The 23,008-nt window shown below is 28.8% G+C and overlaps 4 protein-coding genes across 4 annotated transcripts; 3 read left to right on the top strand and 1 right to left on the bottom strand.

The window, feature by feature from the left end:
* Positions 1-5,024: 5,024 nt before the first annotated feature.
* LOC100574924 (kelch-like protein 2) lies at positions 5,025-12,380 on the bottom strand. The gene is made up of 11 exons (XM_008189699.2): positions 12,310-12,380; positions 12,072-12,249; positions 11,770-11,945; positions 11,595-11,703; positions 10,735-10,891; positions 10,545-10,657; positions 10,189-10,485; positions 9,968-10,108; positions 8,393-8,648; positions 8,175-8,307; positions 5,025-5,124 (listed from the first exon to the last, which is right to left on the bottom strand). The coding sequence occupies exons 1-11, from the start codon at positions 12,378-12,380 to the stop codon at positions 5,025-5,027; spliced, it is 1,731 nt and encodes a 576-aa protein (XP_008187921.2).
* A 1,727-nt stretch (positions 12,381-14,107) lies between these two features.
* On the top strand, positions 14,108-17,675 carry LOC107885027. Its single transcript, XM_029485443.1, has 5 exons — positions 14,108-14,199; positions 16,726-16,810; positions 16,888-17,068; positions 17,132-17,461; positions 17,540-17,675. Exons 1-4 carry the CDS (start codon positions 14,108-14,110, stop codon positions 17,239-17,241), a joined length of 468 nt encoding a protein of 155 aa, XP_029341303.1. The 3' UTR covers positions 17,242-17,461; positions 17,540-17,675.
* On the top strand, positions 17,305-18,758 carry LOC115033013 (lon protease-like). Its single transcript, XM_029485442.1, has 6 exons — positions 17,305-17,461; positions 17,540-17,681; positions 17,759-17,936; positions 17,998-18,179; positions 18,277-18,367; positions 18,528-18,758. The coding sequence occupies exons 1-6, from the start codon at positions 17,305-17,307 to the stop codon at positions 18,756-18,758; spliced, it is 981 nt and encodes a 326-aa protein (XP_029341302.1).
* A 493-nt stretch (positions 18,759-19,251) lies between these two features.
* LOC100574832 (lon protease homolog 2, peroxisomal-like) lies at positions 19,252-20,511 on the top strand. Its single transcript, XM_029485762.1, has 4 exons — positions 19,252-19,413; positions 19,493-19,675; positions 19,744-19,854; positions 20,332-20,511. The coding sequence occupies exons 1-4, from the start codon at positions 19,252-19,254 to the stop codon at positions 20,449-20,451; spliced, it is 576 nt and encodes a 191-aa protein (XP_029341622.1). The 3' UTR covers positions 20,452-20,511.
* The last annotated feature ends 2,497 nt before the right edge of the window (positions 20,512-23,008 follow it).

The following is a 23,008-nucleotide window of genomic DNA, read 5'->3' as shown; positions in this document are numbered from 1 at the left end:
TATACTAATATGGTGGCGTCACGCACACGTATTATAGTATTATACCGGTACCCTAAGTGTGGTGGGGAGGGTGTGAAGGCTAAATGTTATAATATACGCGAACTTCTTTCGTGTGTTGCTCGACGTATATATTATATATATATATATATATAAATCACGTGGGTGCACTATATGTTATTGGCGATTGAAAGCTTATCAATTATCAGTCCTGCGGGGGGTGGGTCTGTAACGGGGAACATGTAAAATAATATACAAATGATACACAGCGTCCCCGTTACATCTTATCAATTTCAATCGCCAATAGAAAATAATATTCTGGACGCGCTGCCGTTTATATGTGTTGAACATACATATTATACACAATATAAGACCCACGTGTTTGTCGCCGCACAAGACGTCGACATTCAAAGGATTTCTCGATCGTTTTTTATCTGCTCCAGTTTTTTTTTTACGTGTCTTTTTAGATTTTATTTTTTATTTAAGAAGCCGCCTTCTTTTTTTTTTACACGACTATCTTGCTGCCAGAATACGCGTTTTACACGAACGCAAACCCAAAGTCGTTTCTTTTTTTGTCCAAACCTCCGCGTCAGTCCTCGGAAATATCTCAGATGGACGTGTCGATGTATGACCGTCGCGTATAATACAAAGTTACGATGTTATAATATTACGCGTTATTAAAACGTCGAGACGACGTGTTTTATCAATCGCGCACGATAATGACCTCTACCGTAATAATATATGACAATAATATTAAAACACCATGTATGCGCACGATCTTGAAACGCATTATGGAAACGGTTTAATCAATGATTAGAACAAATAATATTTATTTCAACGTAGGTAGGTATATAATATATTGAATGTTTTTATTTTATTTTACGAAAAAACAAACAATATAAACAATAATAAAAACGTTATAATATATTAATAATGATAATATAATGACCCTGTTTGATGCGCTGCGACCGTTGGCCAGCAGTCATGTCATCGCGTGAATGTGTGCGTGATCAGCTTCGATCACGGTCATTCGAAAGTCGGATGGCGAAAGGATAATATATGTATTATTATACTGTAGGTACCTATGCGAATAATATTATTATACAGAGAGAGAGTCGCGGGTTGTGCCAAGTCATAGTGGTCACAATGGTACAATTTGCAATAATGCGTGCCCTATATCGTTTGGCTGTTATGTTTTTATTAAATTATGATCCTTATTATTATTATTATTATTATTATTGGGATAACAGCGAATAATATACCAAAAGTCCGTCCACGTGAGAACTCGCATGTGTATACTTATAAACGGTTTCTGTTGTTGCCCGTGACGCGAACACCATTTATCATATAAACAATTATATATATATTTAATACACAACTCAGGTAACACGAGTAATAAGTAGGTATATGGAGAGGAATATTTTGCGTGTGCATCCTCAACCGCGAGAACGTCGTCCACTTAAACGGTTTGACATTATTTCACCCCCACGCTGGAATTATGGACTTAACGATTTACGCTTCATCACGAATCGAGTGGGGTTGAGCAACATATATAATGGTATCCAGCTCCTTTGAATCGGTCGAAACGGGGTCGGGAAAAGAATCCTAGGTGGCCACCCAATATAATGGAAATCGTGATGTCACATGCAGGTTTTTATACGTTCTTTGAAGACAAAACCTTATGGAATGAGTGTACTTGAACAACATATAACATATTATAAGCCTCATCATTATTGTTATCTAAATGATGATTTTTAACTCAATGAATAAAATAATATATTGAAGATCACTTCATTTTTCTATATACAAGTTTTAAATTTGTTAATCTGCTCATCCGTGGCCCCGTTAGCCTATATCATTTTATAACGACAAATTCTGTAGATGAAATATACATTGGTGGTGACAAGTGACGTGCATAAGTATACGTCTTGTGGTATTCAAATTTATTAAATAGTCGACCTAGTTTAACAGCTTAGATTAGACGTCCTGGGTTGTGGGGGCAATGCATATTTGTAGGATATCCGATGATATAGATCTATAATATGTAGATCTATCTACAACACTATACGAATACAAGACACAAGACATAATAATATCATAATATACGGTGTAGTATACTAATAAAGTATTCAAAAGGTATCTTAATAAACTTTTAGCCCTGATGTCATAGACAGCTTTTTTAACATCTGCCTACCTATACGATCTACCTGGTGCCTACATTCTACGCATATTATATAATCTTTCGCGACGATCAGAGCGGGGGGGGGGCGGGGTACCATGATTGGGCGATTTCCGCTCTGCCGAGTTATTATCTTTTTATTTTACCATACGTGATGGTGCATCAGTAGTGTGGTGTGTCTCGTAACTATTTCGTTGCGTCGTATATTATTTATGTAGGCACCTCTATACACATACTATACACATAGGTAGGGTGGCTTACCCGTGTATATATATAGTATATACCGTTCGGTTTATGTAGGTATATACGCACGTCGCGTTGTTCCTATCGTGCGACTGCGGCGGCGGCCGCACACAATGGCCCCCAGCCCAGCCGGTGACCTTTTGGCGCGCGGAGGTATATAATAATATTAAATATATATAAACACAGGCGAAAGAGAGAAGGAAACGAAAGAATAAAAGCCGAATTTTATCCTCATATTCTTTGACGCGCGCGTTGACGCAATACCAAAGTGATAATTAAGACATCCGAATCGACACTTGTACGCCGGCACAAATCTTACATATTATATTATACTTATATACACCGATATTATAGGCACCCGTAACTATATAATATTGTGTTTAATGCACGCGCACACACTCTCGCACGGTCGCTGGCTGCACATAATGACGTTAGCCGCCGTATACACGTAGGTATATAAGATACACAGATATAGGTATAATGTGTATATATATATATATAATATATAATAATATGTGCGTGACGTGTGTGTGACCGAAATAAAACGAGTTGTACGCACCTTTCAATTTCACACGCCACTCGGTCGTCCGCCGACGGGACGGCACCGTGCGAATAATAATAATAATAATAATAATTTTTAATTTAGAACTCGAGACTTAATGCTCTAAAAACGTATGAAACATGTATATTATGCAGTTGTTATGCGTTAAAATAATAAAACGAAAATATGCGCACATATTATTATTCATGATTATAAATTTACAATTATTGTGGCAAGTTCAAACAATAATTTATGACTTATGAGTTTCTAGTACCAGGAACATATTTAAACGTTCATATTATAATAGGTACATACTCAATACTATACTATACATAATAGTTTTATAATATAATAATGTAACGTGCTCACAACTGCAGATGAACTGATGGAAGTATTTGAAATAATTTACGAAGATGAACTGTTTAATTGTGTTTATTTCATCAATTATGAAGCAATATGGCAATATGGCTTGACAAAAATACTCGAAGTCCAAATATTGTTATAATGTTTGTTTATGGAACGTCATCTTCTGTCTATATATTAAACATACAATATAGTATATCGTATAACTACGTTCTGTGACTCTATATGCATATTATACTATGTACAATATACATTATACAAATTATTATACATATATTAGTAAAATAACAATAATAATATGTTTTGTACGCTTTCCAGTGACTTGACCTAAAACCGTTCGGTCTGTATCATTTCTCTCATGATCAGATTGATGGTCCTACGAAAACCACCACCCGCGCCGTTACCAATTTGTTTCGTTTCGTTGAAAATATGCTATAATATTATTTTTATACAAACACGATATAAGCCATAAATATTTTAATTTTTTTTTTCGTGTTAGTGTATATCTATCTTTTTGAACAGTTATTCCGGTGTCTTCAATAATTAGTATTCCACTGTTAGACATAACTTTATCAATCTAAAAAAATAGATAAAAATAGAAAAAAATAATAAAAAATCACATAGTAAACGTTCATAAATAAATAAATATATGGTCGTTATAAAAGATAATAAAAATCGCATAACGCATTTTCAAAAATAAATATATATGATGATTATAATTTCTAATAAAAATCTAACCTAACATTTTTTTTTACCGTGTAGGAACTACACATCTCATTTTTATATTTGTGTAGGAATTAACACATCACAGTTGTAGAAACTAATGTATGTAATTGTTTACCTGCTACTTTCGTATAGGAACTTACTATTCTTGTACGTGAAGATGAGTACATAACCTTCATATATATTATAATGTATAAGTTATATAACATTAAAACATAACGATCGTCAATTTGTAATTTAAAATTATTAATTTTATTAAACATATTTATAATTGCAACTAGCATAATATATATTTTACAACCAAGAAAAAGAACAGAAATGTTTGTGTTTTTGTATTGGATTGTTTTTATATTGTATACTGATATAGTAATATAAAATAAAACTTAACGTTAACTTTTTAACGCCCACCTTTGACTAGAGGTGTATTCTTCCGTTATATGCCTGGTTTGGCAAACAGGCGATTGACAGCATTCGTCCACATTATCTGGTATTTTGTATTTTTGTCCCTATCAGAGCAGTATAATTAGAGGCAAGACAAAATAAATAGGTATGCTATCAACTTTGTGTCATGCAACGCATCCGGTATAAGTTGAATTAATTCATCTATAGCATTCTGGTTGCATCCTTACCTTTCTAGCCTACAGGCTTTTAAAACAATTATCTTCTTGTACTATTGTGGATCGTCTCTCGTATCTGCTCGTCGGCCACGGGACGTCTGAATGGCCTTTCAGTTGCAATATCTAATATTATCTGTATCTCGTGAAACACATTATATGAAGGTTGAAAAAAAGGTTGAAGGTTTTTCAAATTAGTGTAACGTGCTCACAACTGCAGTTGAATTGATGGAAGTAATTGAATAAAATCACGAAAATGAATTGTAATGATTGTATTTATTTTATACTCAAGTATAATAATTATGTTGACAAAATGTTCCAAGTCCAGATATTTAATAATTAACTGTAAGATAACGAGTTGTGACTAGTATTTAGCTGGTTGACTGTTCAGTTTGAGGCTTGTTGCTCGTCTGATGAACGCTTGTCCAGCAGCTCTCCTCGATGGGCCTCTGTCCCTGTCCCTTCTATAATTTCACATGACCATACATGGTCATCTTGCGGTTAGGCCTAGCGTGAAATAGTCACACGCTTGCACACGCGACACGTCGGATGTTTAACAAATATCTACTGTTGTTGTACATTTGTGGTGTTATTTAATATAACAGCATAAATCCTAATTTATAATATTTAGAACTATTTATATATTATCTATTGTCACACGCCGTTCATGGTCACGCGCTCGATATTATTAGCTAGGTACGCGCTGTATACGCGGTACCATCGATATTATTATTATTATAAATTATTAATGTTACGCGAGCGATTATATTTATGTCACTATTATTTATACAATTATATTTATGTTTACGCGGCGCGTATATTATATGATTACGTATGTATTAGAATGAGATTTAGATAAGTTATTTGGTAAGATAGTCACAGCTCGCTACAATAATAATTCAATAATAATGGGTAGGTAAGTACTCTATTATTGGTACTTAAATTAATTAGTTATGTACTTATTTTATTATGCTATTACAATAGTCATAGTAGTATATTTTAATTATATATCTAATTATGTTTGCTAATGTTCATGTAGTGGTTGGTCTAATCTGGCGCTATATTATTTTTACATTTTCTTTTTTTGATTTCATAACAACTTGAAAAATTATGATTATTAAACATTAACATTAATTTTATTGTGTAATAAAAAGGGTATAAGGTTTCGTTATTCCGTATGTGATCTTTGTCGTCAATAGTATTTATTTAAACATTGTCATCTAAAATGATTTTATATGATGAGCATTGTGTTTTTATAACATTTTCATTAGATTTAAATATTTAATCATTACTTTGTGTTTATGATTACGGTTTGTGTTTACAGTGCATTCTGTTGTATCAATTTTTAAATTAAATATATTATGTTGTTTTATACATAATATACTTAGTGCGTCTCCTGGTACCTACGCTTACTGTTTTTACGAATGAACCTGAGATAAGTGATATATTGTTTTTTGATTAATCTTTGATCGTGTTATTAAAGTTCCTGCGTAACGTAGTTTCGGTTCACAGTGATTCTTTGTTTTTAAAATCGTTTATCTGTTCGTCATTTTTTGTCTTCTGTTGCAATATGCATATTATAATTTTTATTGGGGAATTTTATCATATCCACTGCAGATTTTTGGTAATGTAGATGTATACGATGTCCATCATGTTATAATACATTTAATGTTATAACTTATAATATAATATTATTATTGCATAATTATTATTGTAAAACTTATTATAAGAATATGTAAATATGCATCTTATATTATATTAGATGAGATCAGTGGCAGATTTAAGGGTTCAAAGAAAGTTGGCAAATCAATAAGAGGAGCAATCTACAAAATGTATCAGTAACATACTTACCCCCATTTCACAGATAAGTATTGTAATATACTTTTTTTTGGGTTAAAATTAAAAAAAAATCAACTATATAATTTAGGTGGGCCTCAGTGCACAATTTAGGTGGGGCCCTGTTGGCATTTGCCGACTAAACGACCGTTAAATCCGCTACTGGATGTGATGCATACCTACATATTATATAATATTAACTTAGCTTTGATCCCAGACATTATAAAACAAATACATTCTTTCGCTCCGCTTAGAATCTGCCCATAGATTTGTTGATTGGAACTTTCTAACAGAAAAAATGTGGTTGGGATACTGGATCATAGTACTCAGAACACTGTACATTTAAAAATTTTGTCATGGGTGCATATATGTATGTATAATAAAGAGATTTTTAAAATGCATTTAAGAATTTAGAGATCAAATGACCATATATTTATATCATGCACAAGAGATCTTCCAGCAAATACTTATTACTAAGACAATTTACGATTAAATAAGATTATACAAAATACAAATCGTATTATAATATATAATTTAATTATATAATAAAATTAAAAATATAAGGAGAGCGTACATTTTTTTTTTCACAAATCAATAAAAATAAATTGTGGAATCATTGATTAGGCTTCCAAAACCCACAGTTGTCATAATGTCCACGTATAATATTATAAACTAGTGAGTTAATTTATATAAAAATATACCATAAATATAATATTTGGGTGGTTGTTAACAAATACGTATCTAATTGTTAACATTATAAAATATTTGATAGATCAAAGTATACATTATTTTTTTTCAAGTTTATGACTCTATGTTAACCCTGAAACAATCAGCTGATAAGCTAATATAGGTTGGTAAAAAATATTTTCCAGGCCCAAAAATAGGTCCCATGCTGCCCCTTTACATAAATAAAAACGTTCAACTGTGCTTAAAAAACAGTTTCTAATTTCACTATCAACATTTTTCTCTGAATGTGTCCGGATGTGTTTTATATTATTAAATTATTATTATTTTTAATTTCTATTTAACAACAAATATATTGATTTGTAGACTTGAGATTCTGCTAGTTTTAAAGTAATTTTGAGAGCGCAAAATAAATATATTTAATTAAATAATTATTTAGTTAGCTTTTCCTTCGATTAATCATTCATATTATATTAAATTCAATATTCATATAATGTAAATTTTTATTTTAAATCAAAACATATAAAACATTATTATTCATTAAAAGTACACATAAATATAATAGAATATTACAATACTAAAACAATATATCTTTCTGAAGTATTTCTGGATGATAGTCATAAGTTGTTAGATAATATAAAATGTCTATAATTAAATCAAATGGGTGCTGAAATAATTGTACTAACATGTTGACTGGGATCTTGAAAACAAAAAGAAAAAAAATATGTATATATTATTTTACACTTTCGTACATAAAAGTATAGGTACCATTAAGTAAATATTAAACCTTGTTTATTTTATTTTTAGTCAATTTATATCCTACATTTAACTTTTAATAAAACATTCAAAAACTGTAAAATGAATAGAAAAACAATTAATTTATTATGATACATTAAAAATATATATTTATATACCTGTTGTAACAACAAAAAAATCATTTGTACTAATTTTTAAATTAGGTGGTCTATTAATGGCTGCTACTTCCACACAACACCGTTGTACATTCATTGGCGCGCCTAGCATGGTCCAAGTATTGGTGATGGGATTATAAACTTCTACAGAATTAAAAACAAAAGAATCGTCACGTCCACCGACTGCATGCAATAATCCTTCTAATGCAACTACACCTATATTAACATTTTAATTTAATTGTGTTACATTTCAAATTCATTGTTTTATAAAATAATTTTGAATTGTTATACAAGTATTTACCAACTAATTTCCGAGGCAAATTCATGTCTGCCATTGTAGTCCAAACTCCTGTACTTGGTCTGTATGCTTCTACACTTTTCAGAGTTTCTGATCCATCATGACCACCTACAGCATACAGGACGCCATCTAAAACTCCTACACCCACACCACGTCGACGTTTACACATTTCTGCGACTGGTCTCCATGCATCAAGACTGGGATGATAACATTCAACAGAGTTGAACACCTCTCCTGACATAAAATCACTACCTCCTACCTATACAATTGAATAAAAACTATTAGCGGAATAAAAATCGGATGAAAAGAAAAAAAAAACTTTGAGTAGAAGAAAATTGCAAAGTATTTTTCAACAAGTGAATTAATGTTTATGAAAAGTTGAATAATTACAACATATTTTTATTTAGTTGAAAATTTATATTTATTATTATTATTAATTATTATACTTAAATATTGTAAAAATTCAACAATTCCCTAATTAGAAATTCAAAATAAAGCTTGATCTAATAATAAAGAATCAAGATTTAATGAAAACTATACTATTAAGCTATATTTATTATTGTTAAAATATACAATGAACAAAAATTTAATTTACTTTTATATACCTATATGGTATTATTGTTTTCAAATGTTAACAATATCAATAAGTTATAACATTAATTAGATTATTTTTTATATTAAGTATTATGAAATCTAGTTTTGTTATTCCCTATATTATAGTATTATAGGAGGATTTATGTGTATCTATATATTGCTCAATTCAGATACACATAAATCCTACAAATATCTATATGATGTTCATTACAAAAAAAGTCAGTTTCTGATGTAATAATTAAATCTTTTATTGCGTAACTAGTTAATCAAATATTTATAATACAAGTATATTATCAAAGTTGGTTTAAATTTTAAATTTATCAAAATATTTTTATTTTGGAAATTTATTCTGTAATTTTTTCTAGGGGGAATTGTTTTTACAATTATAACTTATAAGAAACATATTAAAGGAGCACAAAACACAAGAATATATTTTTTTTAATTGGAAAGAATTTTAAATTTTAAGCGTGGCATCATTGGGCTAGACCAAGATTAAATATAGTATAGTTGCACAACGAACCATAATAAAGTGATTTGCCGAGTTTCATTATTATCTCAAAGGCTAGCGGAACCAAGGATTGGTGCTTAAATATTAAACACACGAGAAAATTATGTGTATAATACTATAGATAAATTTCCAACCTTATATCTAAATGTTTATCAAAATAAAACAATGTGAAGCACCGATGCAACTAGGTAAAATATAATATGTACGTAGCTAAAATATCTCTTTTAAGTATTTTTAATATTAGTAAATCATTTTGTAAAGTATTTTTACATGCGTATGATAAGCGATTATGCAGAGTCTGGCACAGTGATGTTACGTGGTTATTCTAGATATCCCAAAACCTCATCAAAAAATTGACAAAATCGTTTTTAGTAGTTCCAGCCCTCATGATTTAGCATAATAATTTAAAGACATTTTTTTTGTGTGTTGTATGCTCCTTTAAAAATTGTAAATCTTGTAATAAAATATTAGCTTACCGCATATAAAAGATTATTCAGAACTCCGACTCCAAATTCGCCTCTTCTAGTAGACATACTAGATATCATACGCCATTTTTTAGTACTGTCGTCAAAAACTTCGGCACTATTTAAACAATTAGTACCATCAAATCCGCCAACCTTGGAATTTATTATAAAATGTATATCATTTGTAATAGAAATAACTAAATAAATGTAAATTATATTTCAACACAACTTACAGCATACAGATTTTTATTTATCACGCCAACTCCTAATTTAGCTCTTTTGACTAACATGTCATCAATTCGTTTACTAGGTGATTCTGAAAATAAATCTATCACAAAACCAGACCGAAGATACGATCCCAAACCATAACCACCCACAACAAAGAAAAGATTATCTTTTGATACAGCTACACTGGCTAGAACACGCTTAGTTGGTTTTTTTGCCATTAACTTCCATTGGCTGACTTTTGGGTCGTACCATTCAGTAGAATCTGAATATTTTGTCCCAATTCCACCAACTACTAGAATAACCTGTAAAAATGAAATCAATAAAATATTTGAAAGAGAAATAATTTAAATTGGAATCATACTTTATCTTCAAGTCTAGGCTTATACCGGATGCGTTCTGGAATAGGGATAACTTGATCTGACTCATGTCTTTTAGGAAAATGAAAATGTAAAACCTCATTTATATACTCTTTACCTTTATTAATTATAAAAACATAAATTATATAAATGCATTCAATATAGGCATATTTAAACAAAAAAATTTAAACTTACATTTAGGGCAATTATTAAGAATTGGTTCCTTCAGTACTTTTTGAGTTATATAATTTTCCGATGTAAATGCTAAACGAACATGCTCCATTAGTTGAGGTAAAAAACATTTTCTTGAATCCAATTCATGTTTAACCCAACGAAGAACACATTCAAATACCTAAAAAAATAAATAAACTTATTAATAGAACTTTGATGTAGATGACTATTGAATGTTTTTTTGAAGTATTGTCTACCTAGCTAAGTCAATTCATTCAAATTTATCGACAGGTATATTGAAATACCTATTGCTAAATTATTAATGTATATATTTTCAACATAAGTTATTGTTATTCTGTATTCATGTATTATAGGTGTATAAATTTAATTTTTTTTTCTTCTCTCTTTATTCTAAACATTTCTGTTATAAAAAATATGTATTGGAATGTCAAAAAGGGCCAAGCCCGTCTGACTAATAAAATAAATAAAATAAATAAATAGCAATAAATTTAGTTGCATTTATTTTCAATGATTCAGAACTTACGTGTTTACTTTTTGCAAAGAACTCTAAGAAAATTATAGGTTTAAATATTAACGTTAGCATTAATACAATTTATCCTGGCTGTAACAAACATTTAAATATCTAACCTACCTAACCTAACCACTTTAAACTTAAATACAAATTTTAGAAGTGTTTTTTTTTAAGTATTTAGAGATCATTAAAATAGAATGTTTTAAGACATCCTTTCTGTCAAATAGATACATATTAGAGAAACAATAAATCTGTGCCCTAATTAAAAAAATATATATATTATTTATGCAAGTAGTTTAATATTTCATTCCCTAATACAAAAATAAATAATAATCAATTTTAGTTTGCTTACTTCTTCTTCAGATGACACGTTAAGCTCATCAAAAGAGATCAACTTAACTAACTCTTCAGATGATAAGGATAGGAACTCTTCAGTCTCAACCACTTCTCTAAGAATCAAACTATAACAATAACATAATATAAGACAATTTCCTTAAAGTATCATTATCATAAAAAATATTTCATACAAAAAGTATTGTTTAATGTACAATTCTGAACTTGATAATAATTTTGTACAGCTGTGAACATCAGCAAAAGCTTTTATACCAAGACAATTTGTAGGATGCAGTTGTTTTTGAATAAAATCACAGCATGTATCTTTTAAATCGTTTAACTGCAAGAGATTAGTTGCTGCTAACAAATCCTTGATAAATAAATAATAAAAAATGAAATAACATGTTTTTGTCTTAAACAAAATCAAAGTTTGTTTATTATTACCTGTACATTTTTTTTTGGTTATCATGATTGTTCCGGAATAAATAAATTCTACTAATAGTTGTAAGATAATAGAATCTAATTGTCTTATAACAACATGATCTTTGTTCTTTTCAGCAAAATTTGTGAACATTGCATGGAAATATGGACTAGCCGATGCTAATATCACTTTATGTCCAAATATTATTGTCCCATCATCTGTTTCCAATTTAATGTCACAAAAAAGCTCATGTCTAAAAACAAACGTTTGTCACTAATGTTTTATCTGGCAGTTTAAATCACTTGCTACTTACTGGCGTAAGGATTTTAATACTTGAAACATTTCTCCATAACACAATTTTGTATATTCAAATTTGGCTGTCATTTTAAATTGTGTATTTATCAAGTCCTGGGCTTGGATGTCTTAGCTACTATAATATTGTTCAAATAAACTCTGAAAAAATACTCAAAAATATTAAAATGACATGAAGAAATGCAATTAACGCATTGACGGTTCACAATCATAAAAAGTACTGCTGTAGCAGTATTTCCGTTTGGTGATGTCAGGGGACACTGAATTCACAATAATATGTATAGTACCGCTATAGTAATAGTATCGACCAAAAATGGACCCTAATGCTACAGCAGTAGTTTTTCAACGGTATCATATGAGATACCAAGTCGTGGGCAGTACCTACCTGTTTGACGACGCCAAATATGGACGCGCGTCCGTGATATAATACGTCGACGTGACCGTCGGCGGGTAATGAACGACGGCGGAAAACGGAAAACGCGCTCAGATGTGACGGCACAACGACGGCGAGTAATAATATGCGCACTCGAAGTTAGACGGACGCTTATTTTTTTCCGCAAAGAAATATTAACGAGGAAAATGCGCACGTTATTTGACGAGTACGAGCAATGTGTTTTCTGATAACTGATATCGCGGAGGAGATGTTACTCAAGCAAGCCAACAGTCGCGGAACAAAAGACAAAACCACAGTAAAGTCAGTTGATTTGAATGTATTTTATTATAATGTAACGAACAGATTACACAACATGGCAGACGTGTCGGTCACTGAGCGGCAACCTCAATCCTCATTTGATGGATACATCGTACAATATCTAAAAAATTATCGTATGTGGCGAATAATTATCTTACAAAAATTATTTTACACTATAACGGTATAAGGTATATCTACAACTACCGTGGTTGCCATATGTGCGGTGTATGCTGTTTCTTTACTCCATGACGTCGTCGGAATCGAACGGTTGTGCAGAGTACCCTGTCGCAGAAGCTGCGTTAACGTCCCGTTCAATTCTTTCAGACGGCGTGCAAAGACATCTGAAAAATGTTGGTTTTAATATTGTTATAATATTTTTAGAATTTTTATGATTTTATATGTAACATCAATAATAATTAATAATAATAATTATTATAATATAAGATTATCCATAAAATATTTAAAAATAAAAAACTAGTATCGATATGCGTAAATATCGATATTTTCTTTTGATTAAATACCAAGTAAATGCTTAGATATATGTTTAAAGTTTCTGAGCTGGTGAGTAGGAGAAAACTGGATATACGATTTTAGATTTTTTAACGATTTTAGATTCGATTCGATAGTCGATGACGTCGTTATATTATTATTATTATTATTATTCGTGTATCATATTATTTTCTTTCGATCCAAGTAAAGTATCGATACATTGTGTCGATACCAATAGGCAAAAAGTAAAAAGTACTCGTATCGAAAGAAAGTACTGTAAACATACCGATAGTATCACAACATCCATCCTAAGGCCTAAATAACACATGGCGAAAAAAATAATATATATCAATCTTTTTCAGACTAGTTAACAAGTGGTTCATTGTTAATTTCTTTTTGTACTTTGATTTTTGTTGTTGCTTGTTGACGCAGTTTAAGTTATTATAAAAATATATAATATCTATTTTCTCATGTGTTGTTAGTTGCTTAGTGGTTTGAACGTACATAATTTTATTTCATTTTTATACCTTCTTATTAATTTCCATTTAACGAATGTCAATAACATTTTGGAACAATATAAACATTTAGACATTATTATTTTGTTAATCTTATAGCAAATATGGATGTTCCCAACGAGCTGCCTATAATTTATGCAAGAAAAGTTCTGATTCCCGGTTATATTTTGAAAATTCGATTACAAGTTGAAAACAAGTAAGAGTACATGCAATTATACATTAATAAACAATAAAATTAATACCTATAGTCTTATTGTACTTTACTACTTTTAAGATATTCCACAATTATTTATTTATTATGACTATTTTATTAAAGAAAAAGGTAATCTATTTATACAAAATAGCATAAACTTAATGTAGTTTAGTATTCATGCTCATTTTTAATTTGTATTTTTCTCAAAATGTGTGCATTTGAAAGTGTTTAAAAAATATTCACTATTTTATTTTGTAGTATATTTATGAATTGCCTTTTTATATAAATTAAATGCCTTTTTTTGCCTTTTTTTACATTTTAAATGCTTTTTTTATTGATTATATTGCCTTCAAATCCGAACCAGAGTTATCACAAATATTTATATAATATATTACGTATATTTTATGTAATCGGTAGAGTTATGGTTCCATAAGATATATAGAATACCAGTAGATGACTGGGTCGGCTCAATATATCCAATAAATGGGTCTAGTTGTGCCAAAATTTTGATGGTACATATTAATAAAACATTTAGTTTAAATACCAAATAGTTTTAAACCTCAACTATTAAGCTAGTAGATAGAATATGACAGATGTATAATATGTAGGTACCATATTTTGTATTAAAAATGAATCAATGAACGTAAACAAATGTAAGGCACTGTACCTGTAAGATGAATTATAATTAAGAAAAACTTATATCAGTGGCGGTTATCTTGAGAGGGGTCTGTGGACCGCTCCCCTTGGGTTTTTCACCACCACTATACATTATTACAATATAAAATAATGGGTGGGATTGAACGGCATTACCTATGTGGATTTGAAATTCCCTCCCTCCCATCAGAACTATGATATTATATCGACTATTGGGCAATATAGGAAATTACTTATGTCTTAGTGCACAAAAATTTTAAAAATATAACTGCTGCCTATAATCTCAAACAAATCATATGCAAGATTTCTCTTTTATTGACTATAATAATGATTATGTTTGAGGTAGACGACTGCAACCATTTAACAATACTGATATTAGCCGAGGACATAATATTTATAGTCTAAGAATGCATCAGAAATTATTCAGTTACAAATATTGTTAGGTAATTGTTATTTATAAAGAATTACAATTTCAAAGATAATATAGTTACCTCAATTTGTGTTCAGCGTTCAGAATTTTCCTGTCAACTACCTTAAGAAATTATCTGGTGAAAGGATATTTTCAGCTGTCTAAAGAATAACAATTATTAACAATCTATCTTCAATTTTGTCTGAAATAATTTGAACGCCTTAGCTATGTTAGGTAAATAAAGAAAATAATATTTCTCTATTTATAAATGTTTTCTGATAACTAAATAAGAAAAATTTTTTTTTTACATTTATTTTTGACAGTCACTTATCTTAATGGTTTTAATGCTCTATCATACTTGATGATATTGTATAAGTAAACCTTTTACTCTAAAATTTGGTGCCATTAATATCGGTAATTTGTATGTACCAATATCCATATTAATTTTTATATATTTTTAATTGTTGTATCCAAATAGTTAGTATAAACTAGTATGTCATTTGCAGCTATGCTGTGGTGGGTGAGCATTGGCGTACCTACATACGCAATATTTTTTTTTTTTTGTGGTGCACATTAAAAAAAAAGCAGGCATGTGCTGGTCTGTAAACAGATTTTGATGTGACTTCTCTAAGGGTACCTACTAGGGCACAGATAAAATCATAAAAGCATTGCCTTGAGAAACATTTCTCCTTATGAGGATTTGAGTACAATATTTATTTTTTCTTTCAGACTCATGTGCTACATAGATAATGCTTTCACCTAAATTAGTATTTTATAATCTTTGAGCAATCTTAGAGTAGTATCAACTATTACAAACATTATAGATCATAATATTTTTGAGGGTATGATATATTGGTTTTATATTTTCTTACTATTTGACTTTGTATTCGACAGCCTGGATTCTAGATTTATTACAAAATAAATCCTTACTTAAAAGTTAAAGGATGCTTATTGCCTATAGTTTACAATCTATATTTAAGTATGCGAGTATATTAAACTATAGTAGGAATGAACTATTAACGGATTCTAGGGCAGTTGCCTTTCAGAAAAATAAATAGCCGAGGAGATGTATAACACCTTGCATGGGATCAAAAGATAATTTTGTGTTAGAAATCTGCCTGCAGTAAGGCAATATACTTGTACTGATGTAAATATTAGCTTAAAAGTTTTTTCATTAACAAATTTATTTGAAAAATCATACTGTTATGAGATCATACATAATACATGAGGATGACATACATGGTTGTTATTTTTATAAAATATTCTTGAAGTTTTTGTGATTTATGAAATAAACAATAAAAAATATTGAAATCTCATTTTGGATGAGCACCTAAATTAGTTCACCTTTAAATGAAATCTATACATTAAAAATTGTGTTGATTACTATTGAAAGTGAAAATAATAGTTCATTAAGTTTAAAACATAAAATTACATTTTAATAAACACATTGAACTATACATTTTCAGCTCTAATTTGTTGAATTATGTTCAAACAAACTGTGATTCAAAATCAATGCATATTGGTATAATACCAGAATCAGATTTTGATAAGGTAGTATATATTAATAATTTATATTAAATGATACAAATGAAAGTTTGTGCTTAATCAATATTATTTACACATTTTAGGCTGAAAATATAATTGGAACAGTCGGTCGGGTTCTAAGTATAATTAAAGTTGATTCTGTTCCTGAAGATTTTGTTTTGGTCATGGAAGGAATATGTCGTTTTAAATTGGATGAAAAAATTTCCGAAGAGCCATTACAAATTAATAAAATCATTACAATTGAAAATTTTAAAATCCTCCAAGGTTATTAATACTAATTCAAATATATGCTGTAATTTATTAACTAAATATGTTATCATAATTTAGGTGACGAAAAGACAATACATGAACTCAACGCTGAGTTTATTAAAGTGGTGAAAGACTTTTTAACATATACTACACCAAGCGTATTTGCAAGAGATACCTTGAAGGCATGAGCAAATATAATTTAAACTATCTATTGATTTATTGCGTTACCTAATGATTTTATTAATTTACAGATGTTATTTGATAAGACTCCCTTGTATCAATCAGTAGATATTTTACTGAAAACTTTTGTACGTTTAACTCCAGCTGATGCCTATGAAATTCTTAGAGCTACAAGCTTAAACAATCTATTGAGATTTGTTATAAATTGGTTAAAGCGAGAAACAATTAGTACGTAAAGTTCAATATTGAATATTTTTTAATTGCCATTTGAAGAATTTTATATTACCTATATTGTTTGTATTTCAGATGAGGACAAATGTTCAAAATCTGAAAAAACCGGTTTAGCTCCAGTCCCTTCGACACTTCTTAATGGTAATGGTGTGAAAAGAAGTATTTTTCTCAAGAAACCAATTTCACAAGAATTAAATCAAATACAATTAGCCATTAAGTCAGTATGATATGTATAAATATTAAAAATATTTTATTTAAATTTATTTATTTTTTGCCATAATTTGTCTAACTTAGAGATTCTGGAATGCCGACATCAATACATAAAATGATTATGAATGAATTTAAAAGACTTTGTGTTATGAGTACTAGCAATTCTGATTATTCTGTATCTATAGATTATATCAGTTATGTTGCCAATTTACCATGGAACAAACGTACAAATGAAACTTTAGATCTGGAAAAAGCTAAAAGTGTAAATATTATTCAAAATATTATTTTTAAATTAAAATGAATTATTTTATATGCTTGTGTAGGTATTGAAATCAAACCATTATGGCATGGAAAAGGTGAAAAATAGAATACTGCAATTCATTGCTGTAAAGATATTGAACCCAGATCGACGAGGACCTATACTTTGTTTTATTGGGCCACCTGGTGTTGGCAAGACATCTATCGCTAAAGCTATTGCCAGTTCGTTAAATCGAACTTTTAAAAGGTAATTTAACTAACTAACTTGTATTTAAATATATTTTATACACACAATAATTGTATTGTATTATAATTAATAACCGAATTAATTAATTTTATTTTAGAATATCATTAGGTGGTATAAACCACTATTCAGATATTAAAGGACACAGAAGGACATATGTCGGAGCTATGCCTGGTTGTATAATTCAAGCAGTTAATCAAGCAAAAACCAAAAATCCTATAATTTTATTGGATGAAATTGATAAGATGGTAAAAAATAAAAATAATATAACTATAAATTAATAATTATTATTTATTGTTGAATTATTATCCAACATATTTTGATGTGTACACATTTCTTGTTTATTATTAGTATAAAGGTACAAGCGGTGATCCTGCTGCCGCATTATTAGAAGTTATAGATCCTGAACAAAATAGCTCATTTGTTGATTCATATGTTAACTTGCCCTTTGATGTCAGTCAAGTGATGTTCATTTCAACAGCCAATAATGCTGCTAATATACCACAGACATTGCGTGATCGAATGGAAATAATTTATTTGGAAGGATACACACAAGTATATCATGTTAACAAAGAGAAATAGTTTATAATACTTAATTATTAAATATTTTACTAAATTTCATAGGAAGAAAAAATGCAAATTGCAGAAATTTATTTGATTCCCAGGATACTTAAAGATCATAATATGAATAAATTACAGATATTTATTTGCAAAATACTATAAAAAGATATAAGTATGTATTTCTAATTTATTATTATCTACAGTATATGTAATATATAAGTATTTGATTTTGATTAGTTCAAAAATATACTAAAGAATCTGGTGTACGAGAATTACAGCGTAAACTTGAAGTTATTTGTCATTACATTGCTGTAGACATAGTTGAGAATGGTGATAAAATAATAAAAAACTATGTGATCACACCAGAATTATTATTGAATATTCTTGATGTAAGTAAGAAAATTATGTTTTTATGAAATTTGTAACTTAAAATTGAATTTTTCAGAGTGAATTATATAATGTAAAAAATTCACTGGTAGAAGAAAGCTGTAATAGAATAGGTGTTGCCATTGGAATGGCGTGGTCCCCAGTCGGTGGGAAGGTTCAAATTATTGAAGCGACTAAATTGTACTCGAGTAATGAGAAAAATCGGCTAGTCTTGACTGGTTTAGCTGGCCAGACTCTAAAAGAATCAGTTATAATAGCACAGCATTGGATACAATCGTTTGTAAAAAAAGTAAATTACTATATGTTTTTTAGTTGACAGACGATGAAAATCACCAGCCTACTATCTTAAAGTATTCTTTATTTTTTAGAACGAAGTTAACATAGACAATTTCTGTGTTCATGTTCATTTACCTACAGGAGGAAATCGAAAAGATGGACCTTCTGCTGGAATTACAATTGTTTGTGCATTAATCTCTCTTTTCTGGAAAATACCTTTGAGGCCAATGATTGCCATGACAGGAGAAATATCATTGAATGGATATGTATTGCCTGTATGTAATGTATTCAATAATGTTTTTAATTAGTAATTTTCTATATTATGTATTTTTTGTCTTAAAAGGTGGGTGGCGTGAAAGAAAAAATTTTAGCGGCCTATAACTCAAATATTAAAACGTTCATCATACCTGACCATAACATGAAAGATTTAAAAACAATACCTAACAATATCAGAGTAAGTAAATTTAAAATTAAAAAAAATGTGTGGTGTAAGAAAATTATGTACTCTGTGAAAAAAATAGGAATATATACCTTACATATACTTTTTTTTCTTATATATTATTTTGGAAATAATTTAACAAATTTAATTTTTTTTTCAAATAATTATATAAGCAATTACAAAAAATAAAACTTGTAATAGATATATTATTTTCAAAATATTTAGTTGTATTTAAGCTTTTGACTAGTTAAAATTTTTTTTCTTTAAGCTCGATAATTTAATATGGGGTTTCTCTGAAATTATTCTTCAGCAATGTAGATATATGAAATATTCTCTTTTTGAGTTTGAATCGTTCATATTATTTGCTCAGAATCGTTATTTTGTATACAACGGTTATTGGTTTTTTTATCAATATTTTTTGTTTTTCTAATTAAGATCATACTTATGATCTATGGTATTGCTCGTCATTTAAAAACATTTAATTTGTTTTAGGAGAATTTAAATATTATCCCAGTGAAACATTTAGAGGAAGGATTGGATATTGTTATTCCTGGAGGATTGGCAGCACTGAAAAATCCATCAGTTTCAACGATTGAAATATGTAAACTTTAGTCCAAGAATAATATAAATATTATTCATTATAATTGCAGTGTATTATATAAGAAAAATGCTTTAGTATTAACAAATTACATAATTAAAACAATTGAATTGACGATTATAAAATAATCATCGGTTAGTTATTACCGATGTTTAATAAAACATTTAACTATTTGGAATTTTATCTAGTATTGTTTTATATTATATTACTAACCTTTTATCCTATTCATTGCATTAGTGGTGCAGCAGTAGTCAATAGTCATACTCATACTTTAAAGCATACATTGTATCATCAAAATGTGCATCAATGAATATATTACTAATATTATTTCTGCGTATTAACCGCTGATTATTAGAATATACAGTCATGGGCAAATTGGGGAAATATTTTTCCCAGGGAAAATATAAATAACATACATTAATTTACTTAATTTTCACTAATTAAGACTCAATTCAATCATACAAAATTCAAGAAAAAATTCATAAACATTATACAGTAACTATTAAAGGCAACACTATCTTCTATTTACTACAAAATACGTATAACAGTAGAATAAATTAAAGAAATATCCTAAAGATATACCATGTTTATTTTGGCAAATATTAAAAAGTGCAATGATTATTGTGAAAAAAAAAACAAAATATTATAAAGTATTTTTTTTACTTTCCCAAAGTTCATAACAGAAACAATATCAAACTAAAAATATTTAAAAAATAAAATACATAGTTAATAATTATAACAAAATGTATCTTTTAATTGATTCAAAAGTGGTTGACATTCAACAAGCAAACAAAAATGTACCCTTCAGCGCCACAGCCAGTAAATAGCACAGCACAAAGTGCAAATGAAGACATTACTACCCAATACTTTTCCCACCACGTATTTACTAGGTCTAAATTATTTTAATTTTTTAGTGTGCTCATAAAACTTTGTTAGTTGAACACTCTTCAATATTTAACATGGGTGTTGACCATTATGGTACAATTAGGTTTTTTTTCAGATGAACGTTACCTGTAACAAATTAAAATTCATGTTAACACATTAAGTTAAGAGGTTTCTTTTTTAAATGTAATTATCATGATATAATGTGAATTATATATATATTGATAATTTGTAACAAAGTTTATTTAGAAAAATATAATAGTAAATAGAATTAACTGAAATATACATGGAATATATTTGTTTTGTACAGTATAAGAGTTAATTTTGGTGAACAGTAGAACCTCGATAGTCGATAAACTAGACAAACTCAGACTAAATAATCTTTGTATAACTGGAGATTATTTAATAAGCATACAAATGTTAATACATTTTGTTCCAACATTAAACTAGAAATTCTAATACAATTCACAACAAATCATTTTTAGAAAATATAAATTCACAGAAAGATGTAAAAATGGAGTGGGTTAATAATTTGATCCAATTATTTATTGATAAATAAATCTGTGATTGCTTTTTTGTATAGTATTTTCACAATATTTGAATACTACACATGGTATACTGTGCAGTGTACCTAAAATCCTACTTAAGGGAGAGTATATGCCACAAAAAAACCCAGCACCTGACCAATGACAAAATGAGGGGACACCAATCTTGATTAATGATTAGAAAGTTTCTGTCCTGGATATTACTGGTTAGTAGATTATAAATAAACGCTAAACAAAAATTAATCATCTAAATTCTAAGGTGTAAATATTAAAAAAATAACTCGATGATTCATAATTATGAGTATATAAAAGTTCAAAGGAGACGTCAGGCAACAAAGAAACCAATGTTGAACTTTTTAAATAATATAAATAATGATTTTTATGATGAAAATTCCAAACTATGGTTCTTTACTTAAATATGGGTCTGACTAAAGAGTTGTAAAGTATTAAGACTATTTGTAATTTATTCATTATTGGAACAATTCAAATTAAAACTATTAAATATAAATATAAAAACAAACACCAGAGTTAGTAAAAAATATTGAATTAGGTTTTAAACTAGGTAGTTAAATGTTCAAAATTGTATATCAATAAAATATTACATTGTTATTATTTGTTATGATATTAAATTTATCAGTATTATTAAAATTTTTATTAAAATAATAATCACCTTTGGATGAACTTTCTGAAACAATGCAATAGCGCTAAGAACTTTTTAAATGTTTCTAGATGCTTGACGTTTATTTTTATTTTTTTATTAACAAATTCAGTTAATCTCTTCTGACCAATTATATATGGCCAATTTTTGGCCAAATTTTTAACTTACTTTTAGACCCTTTATTTCAATTCAAATTGAAAATAACACTAGTGTCTATAATGCATGGATAGAATAACTACAAAATATATATTATCAAAAACTGTTCTTTAAGGTGAAATACAATTTAAACCCAATATATTTTGTTATACCTTTAATGCATCCAAGTTACAATGTTATATAGAATAAATACTAATAATTACTAATTTTATTGGTGGGTTTCACCAATGACTCATATACCTATTACCTATAAATTAAACATAACACACCTAAAGGCAAATTGGTATGGTATTTTTGATGTCTATTTTAGGCTTCATGCAGTGAAAATTA

Source organism: Acyrthosiphon pisum, chromosome X (genome assembly GCF_005508785.2).
Source record: "Acyrthosiphon pisum isolate AL4f chromosome X, pea_aphid_22Mar2018_4r6ur, whole genome shotgun sequence".
In the NCBI taxonomy this organism is placed as follows: domain Eukaryota; kingdom Metazoa; phylum Arthropoda; class Insecta; order Hemiptera; family Aphididae; genus Acyrthosiphon; species Acyrthosiphon pisum.
The sequence above is the reverse complement of the archived record's forward strand: the minus strand, read 5'-3'. Positions and strand labels throughout refer to the sequence as shown.